This window comes from Cololabis saira, chromosome 19 (genome assembly GCF_033807715.1).
Source record: "Cololabis saira isolate AMF1-May2022 chromosome 19, fColSai1.1, whole genome shotgun sequence".
NCBI lineage: Eukaryota > Metazoa > Chordata > Actinopteri > Beloniformes > Belonidae > Cololabis > Cololabis saira.
The window spans coordinates 35,432,199-35,439,893 of NC_084605.1; the positions used below are offsets into that span (position 1 = coordinate 35,432,199).

The window sequence follows — 7,695 nt, forward strand, 5'->3', positions numbered from 1 at the left end:
TACAGGTGGTGCGGGAAGACAAAAAGAAAGTCATGTCCTTCGCCAGCGAGCTGAAGAAGCTGACGAGCCGCAGCCGCAGCATGACGACCGGCGCGGGCGCGGACGGGCCGGCCCAGAGTAAGGAGGAGCGCGCTGCATGCTGCGTGGCTCTCACAGAGCTGCAGGAGTGACTCACTCTGCCTGCTGTCTGTGCATGGAGAGCACCAGGTACCGTATGGCCTCTAACCTCTAACACTGCACAAGGAGAAGAATATATGAAGTTTAATAGAACAGTTTTAGGCCCAGTCCCAATCCCCCCCTAGTCCTACTTTTCAGCACTACCCTTAAATTTTGCGCGTTCCCGTGAGGGTAGTGCTGTCCCAATTCCTCTTTGCATGTAGGGCTAGTGGACATAACGAGGGGTAGGGTGTATGAATCTAGCCCTTCACAGCGAGGGATTTCTGATACTGACTCACTGACCGAGGGCCTGAGAAAATTTCCCAGAATTCTTTACGTCATCATTTGCAGACTGAATCAAACAAAAAAACATGGTGGACATTTCTCATTTTTTAGTGAATAAAATCAATATTTTGAGTTAGTTTCTGCATAAAAATGCGTTTTGATTACATTTCTAGCAAGAAATATATATTTTACTTTCATAATATTCACTCAGTGAATGTACATAATCACTGGCTTGCTCGTTGTTGCGTTGTATCTTCAGATCTCGCCAGAATAAAGGCTGATTTATGGTTCCGCGTTACACCAACGCACAGCCTACGGCGTAGGTTACGCGGCGGCGCGCGCCGTACGGTGTGCGTCGCCGCTCTGCGTCGATTTAACGCGGAACCATAAATCGCCGGCGGCTATTCTCATCTCAGAAAACATCGGAGCAAATTTCTTAACAGGCGTTATTTGGATAAACTGAGCCCAGGTTGGGGATCTTAACGGTTACTTTTACGCCTGAAAAAATATTAAAACTTTAATAAAGTGGCATATTAACAGCGTTACAGCGGAAATTGAAACTGCTTTTAGCTCTGGGCTTCCTGATATGGTGTGACGTTTGTGCAAACGTAACTACGCAGTCGCTTACATACCCGAACGTAAACCACGCAGTGACGTAGGAAGTGGTGTCCCAATCCCTAGGGAACATTACAAGGGCCTACACCTGTGGCTTCATTTTGAGGGCTAGTGGTAGAAAGTAGGGGGTGTATTGTGATTGGCCCTTATCCGTGCAGGCTGAGCATACATGGATGGTGCTGTTGTATCACCAGTGCAGGATGAGCCTGTTTTTTCTTCTTCACAAGGGGAAAAAAACCCTGTTAAAAATTGCACGGCTGTGATTTGGAGTCTGAATCGATTCCGCGTGTTGTAAGATTTGCTGCTGCTGAAATATAGTTTTCCATTTGGACTTCAGGAACTCAGAGGCCTTGAGCTGAAAACATGCCGCTGCTCTACAGCTCAACAATTGTTAAGCAGCAACAGTAATTTTAACAGTTTGGCTCGTTGAAAACTTCCAAACTCGGCCAGAATCATTTATTTCCACGGAAGTTGAACATTTTGCAGCTGTGGCCCCTCGAGTCTTTAGAGTCGCGACTCAAAACGATCAGGTTGCTGTTCGCAACACCACCTCACGTCTTCCACAACATTTTTATTGATTTAGGTCTCAACTTTGACTCGGCCACGTCAGAATTAAAACTTTAGTTTCTTCTTAATCCATAGTTTGGTGCAACGACCTCAGAGCTGGTGCTTGTTGTGCAGCTGCAGAAAACTCAGAGTTTCCAGCTTGACAGGTCATGACAGCACCCTGTTACACTCGTGATAAACTTACGTTGGAATGAAATAAAACATTTTAGGGTTAAATAAAAAGATCTCAGGCGGACAGATCTTGAGTGGTCTTGTGCACACACACAGGACTGTCTCAGAAAATTAGAATATTGTGATAAAGTCCTTTATTTTCTGTAATGCAAAAATGTCATATATTCTGGATTCATTACAAATCAACTGAAATATTGCAAGCCTTTTATTATTTTAATATTGCTGATCATGGCTTACAGCTTAAGAAAACTCAAATATCCTATCTCAAAAAATTAGAATAATCTGGGAATCTTAATCTTAAACTGTAAACCATGGTCAGCAATATTAAAATAATAAAAGGCTTGCAATATTTCAGTTGATTTGTAATGAATCCAGAATGTATGGCATTTTAGTTTTTTTTAATTGCATTGCAGAAAATAAAGGACTTTATCACAATATTCTAATTTTCTGAGACAGTCCTGTAGTGTCACATGTCTGACCAAGATGCAGTCTGTGCATCTTTGACCTTTAATAAACACAGTATGTTTTAACACAGTCCTTGTAATCCCCCCCCCCCCTTTTTTTTGTACATATTACATCAATGTGTTTGTGTTTGCTCTTATTGCTGGGCGTGAAGTGAATAAACCTGCATGGTTAGATCCCCCCTCACACGACTGGTATATTTAATTAACAATAGCATATTTCATCATCATTTCTAAAAGACTGGGGTCAGATATAACAACAAGGAAATAAAGCAGCCATTAGAAAGGCTTGTATATTTGTCCTGCGTTGAGCCGTTAAAGGAAAACATCCCTTCAAGTCATAATGGAGAAGTACTTTGAAGGAAATCATTTTAATTACAGACTGAGCTTGAAAGGAGGGTCATATTAGTGTAAACGGTGATTGGGTCCCCTTGTTAGAGATGATACGGGTCTGTAATCAGCACCTGCACATTTCAAATTAACAGAGCCTTTAACAGGCTTTAGTTTTACCTTTAACGGCCTGGAGGAGCTGAACAGGTGAGACTCTGAGCCGGACCGGGGCCGGCGTTTGCAGTTCCTTATAATAAACTGTGGTAATGATCCTGTCCATATATCCTTGAATTAAAAAAGAGTGTCAATCTTTCTTATGTAACACATAACCATGCTTGTAGTGCAACATTTATCACGGTTGTGGGGTGTGCTGTTTTATTTATTAGTGCATCAGTGTGATAGAATCTCCTCTCGGCATGAAAACATGAATTGTAAATGTTCTCTCTGCAGGGAGTCCGTCTGCTGCCGCCGGTCTGGAGTCGTGGCTGACGGAGGGCAAGGTGGAGGCCGGAGGATTCCTGCAGGCCTCCTTCCACCCCGGCCACCTCCTCTCCTCCTCCCTCACCCCCCTGCAGCTCCTCAGGAACTGGAAGATCCACACATGAGGAGGGACACATGCACCCATACTTCTGAAGCTGGACAATTCCACATTTCTACGAGAGGCCGAGTGTTTCCTCGGGGGCCTGAGGATTCGTGGACTTCTAGGATAGACTCCTCTCAAAAGGCTGACGGCGCCTGGTCCTGCTCTGATTTGGTGAAGCGAGCGGAGGACAGGATTCCCATCCGGGATCGTTACGGCGTCTGGCGCCGTCGCCTGCTTGAATGTTGGACGGAAGCTGGGAAATCCACCCGGTGTGGGCTGTGAGGGTCGCGGGACGGATTCTTGTAAATATCGTGGCTCCACTGAGGGGCCAGAGTACCAGGGGCAGCTGTTTTTATTGAAATCATCAGGGACATTAAATAGCACTAAAGTATTCCTCCTGTTACTGAAGAACAGAAGAAAGGAAAGCAAACCTTTCCCCGAGTCACTTTCAAAAGAGAAGGAGCTTTTGAGTTTGCTTTGAAGGGCCAGTCTGTTTGTTTCTTTAATCGCCCGGAAATGATAGAAAGAAGTAAATTCAAAGTAGAAGAGCTGCTAAACAACCTTATTTCTTGGATATATTGAACCACAAACTAATTGATGTGTTGAATACCTCCTGTGTTTAGAGGACAGTTCAAACATGGGTCCACGAGATAATAATGCTGATTCACCGTTACGTGGTGAGGGCTACACTTGATACAACTTACTTGCAATATTTGATGCCTATTATTGTTTTTCTCTCACTTAAAAAACACTTAAAAGTCATATTTGCAACCTGGCACATTTGCAGCTGCAGAGTTGTAAGTGTAGCAGCCGTTCAGACACACGTAGGCCGGGACTTCCTGCTCGGTGCTCGCTGGTCATGGCTGGACTGCAGACCATTCACACGTTTGTGTTCTGGGTCCGTGGACTTCACCGCCATCCGTTTTCTGTTTTGAAATGACAAAATAAAAATAGAGAAATAATCCAAAATAATCTGTTTCCCATCTTTTGTTTTGATGATAAAAAAACGGAAAACGGATCGTTATCCATTATCCATTATCCGATTTCATGGATGTGTTTGAAAATCAAAATTGGGAATTAAAATAGCGAGTGGAAAACTCTTTTCTCTATTTCCTATTCGTTTCCAACGGGGGGGGGCAGTATGTTAGAGTTCAGTACATGTTATTGATTGGACGCTGCAGCTGAACGGACTGTCACAACATCCCTGCAGTTTCATGATGGAGTGAAGACAGATTACAGATTAAACTCATGTTTCACTCCCAGGTTTCAAAAAAAAAAAAATCTAAAACTGTTCATTTTCAATCTGATCAACAAAAGAACCAGAAACTATTTTCTTCATTTATTACTGCGCATGTGCAATCCCCCCATTTGTCCAATGATCCTTGTTTTCAGTATCCTTGGAAACGAATAGGAAATAGAGAAAAGAGTTTTCCACTCGCTGTTTTAATTCCCAATTTCGATTTTCAAACACATCCATGAAATCGGATAATGGATAACGGATAACGGATAACGATCCGTTTTCTGTTTTTTATTATCAAAACAAAAGATGGGGAACGGATTATTTTGGATTATTTCTCTATTTTTGTCATTTCAAAACAAAAAACGCATGGCCGCGAAGTCCACGGACCGTTCTGCACCTTTATTTCTTTGTCGGTGGAGTTTATCATCCAGTGGGAAAACAGCGTGATTGGTCTTTTTTTGAAGAAGTTTGATGCGTTTCCTTGCATGGCACACAAGCAGTCGTGGGCCGGCGGGGGGAGGTCAGGTTGAGGAAGATGTAGGAGATGGTTTTCTTCTCTCTTCTCAGGGGCTTAGGGTCTTTATGAGGAGGCTGACAAGCTGGCTTGTTGGGTTCTTCGTCCTGTGCTGGTGCAGTTTCACAGTACTGTAGGAGCACAGTTTAAGCAGCGTTTTAATCTGTGCTGGAAGCCGCCAGGCTCCAGTTTCTCAAACACTACCATCTCCGCCCTTAAGGAGGGAACACGGAGGTAGCATCATGAGCGGTGGAAGTGGTCAATATTCACCTATTGACATTTATTGGGGCGATTACGGAACAAGCTCCGGTCCTGTGTTGCTGTAAAATACTTCAACGCCGTCTCGTACTTCAGTCAGTTTAAAGCTGTGTCTTTAAGGACGATGTGCTTTGTTCCACCAAGTATCTCAGCGCTGTCATCGCCGGCCACTCAAAACCTAGTTGTGCTTTTGAAACTTTCACAGCTTTAATTCCTTGCAAAACATCCCCGCTATGTGACAAAGATCTTTTCAAGGAAAAGAGCTGAAATGAAGTACTATTTTCTACGCTTTTATCTTCATTCGATTGAAGCGGCGATGATTTCAGCTCTGTGACGCTTTGTGAAACATTGTGATCTTTTCCAAACAGCATTTTGCACATTTGGTTTTCTTCTCTGTTTTTCTTTCTTTTTCAGCCGTTGTTTGTGTTTGTGTTATTGTCGTGAGACGGTCAGAATGTCGTCTTTATTTTTAGTCAATCCAAACTTTTTAAAAAAGCAACGACTTACAATGAACTGCCTTGTACTTTGATGAATAAGTCCCAGACTTGCTGTCCCGTAGTTTGAGCGCAGCATCTTTCTAGAGCAATGTACTTTTCATCGATTGAGTGATGATTGTAGAGTTTATTGTGTCTTTTTTTTTTCTCTCCTTCACAGCTCAAGCTTTCAGTCAAAACACAAAAGATTTACTTCTTTCAGCCACTTTTCTTTTCTCTGTTTTGATCAGTGACATTTCCATGGGTGGTGAGATACTCCTAGCGTTTAGCTTTTTCCTCTCAGGACATGATTGTATTTTTCTTTGTTCCAGCAGGTTTTAGTTTATTCATCCTCCATCAAACTTCACTGATCCATGAAGAGCACACTCGGTTTATCTTAGAAGGAAGTTTTGTCAAACGATGGCTCCAAAGAATCAGTCCTAACCCAAAATAAGGTCAATAACGGAGACACGTTTGCTGTTACCCACAATGCAATGATGCAAGGTCGCTTACAGTATAAAGAACTTTAACACTTTAATCCACATTCCAACATTGTTTCTTCATCAGACTGAAGTTGTCTATTAAAAGCTCTTAAATTTATGTAAATGTGGTCACACTTTAGTGAAACCTTTTAAACGTTTGTCTTCAATTAACGTCGCTCAAGTTATCAGTTAGAATTTTAGTGCAATATTGAAGTTGAAGTCACTTCAACTTCTGTTCTTTTAAAGTCTGAAAAAGACTGACATGTTCTACTTTAGTTTTTTTTGTTGAACTCTGGTTGTTTCAGTCCGTCAGAATGGATGTCGTCCACGCACGCAGATAATCATCTGCCGTCGGGGCGGCGGCGCGTTCTGCTCCCGCGAGGATTATGGTAATTACGGCAAATGAGACGCTGATCCCAGAAACCACAACGTCATGTCAACAACAATGAAGCTGTAATCCTTTTATCCCGTCAGGCTGCTGTTATTATTATTACGGATTAGAATTTAAACATGGAGAAATGCCATTATGTGGAGTGGAAGATAATACTTGAGCAAACAGCGGTTACCTGCAGCCGCCCCGCCTGGATGAGAGCGATACCGGCTCTGACGAGTGTGGAATCGCTGCAGGGCTTCATCACCCCCGACACTTCTTGTTTTCCTTCCTCCTAACCTGTAGACCTCATTTCTGAATGTAAGATTTTCTCACAACCTGAAACAACTGTGTGTTTTATTTATTTGAATGTGAAGCCCTGGTTGGCAGTTTATCTCTCGTTTCTGTACAAGTTCCTGTTAGTAGTTGAGTGTATTTTTATTTATTTCAGTATGAGAGAGGGTGGATTGTACCACCCTGACTTTACTCAAACTTATTAAATATGTAAGGAAATATTTTACTTATTGTGTAGAATATTCAGTATGATATTCCTACTTGTGGCATGTTATCCTGTTACCCGGCAGCATCTTGTCATGTCTCTTCTTTTTCTCTAACAGGGATGAAACCTGACTATATGAAACTTCATTGTATCCACTGAATATGACGTGTTTCACCTTTAGCACTTGTCGTTCCCATTAAACGTCCAGGATACCCCGTAACATCCGCGGTAAGATGTGACTGTCAAGTGAACGTTTGTTTATTTACTTGAATTTTGAGATGGCTGGTAACTGTTGGATTTGTTGTATAGCAGGATCACAATAAAATGCAAATATTTAATGAGGATGTTCCTCTGGCTGCGTTTGTATGGATTTGAAACCTAACATTTAAAGTAAAAGTATTTATTTTTGTATAACTTATGTCAGGGGTCGGCAACCCAAAATGTTGAAAGAGCCGTATTGGACCAAAAAACACAAAAAACCAATATGTCTGGAGCCGCAAAAAATGAAAATTATTGTATGTATAAGCCTTAGAATGAAGGCAAATGGCGAAAGGCGAAATGTCAAGAAAAAAGTCCAAATGTCGAGAAAAAAGTCGAAATGTCGAGGAAATAGTCAGAATTTCGTGAAAAATGTCAAGATTAAAAAGGAAAGGAAAAAGGAAGAAAAAAAGAGAGGAAAAAAAGAGAAAAA

The 7,695-nt window shown here is 42.0% G+C and overlaps 1 protein-coding gene across 3 annotated transcripts in view; it reads left to right on the forward strand.

Annotated features, from left to right (window-relative positions):
- plce1 (phospholipase C, epsilon 1) overlaps window positions 1-4,104 on the forward strand; it is a 113,275-nt gene extending 109,171 nt beyond the window's left edge. For 2 of the 3 annotated variants that reach the window (XM_061708665.1, XM_061708666.1), the window contains 2 exons: window positions 6-117; window positions 3,036-4,104. In XM_061708665.1, coding sequence (XP_061564649.1) covers window positions 6-117; window positions 3,036-3,190 — 267 coding nt within the window. In that variant the 3' untranslated portion in view covers window positions 3,191-4,104. Of the gene's footprint in view, window positions 1-5; window positions 208-3,035 lie in introns of all 3 variants that reach the window. The other variant, XM_061708667.1, reaches the window with a different exon arrangement.
- Window positions 4,105-7,695: the final 3,591 nt, after the last annotated feature.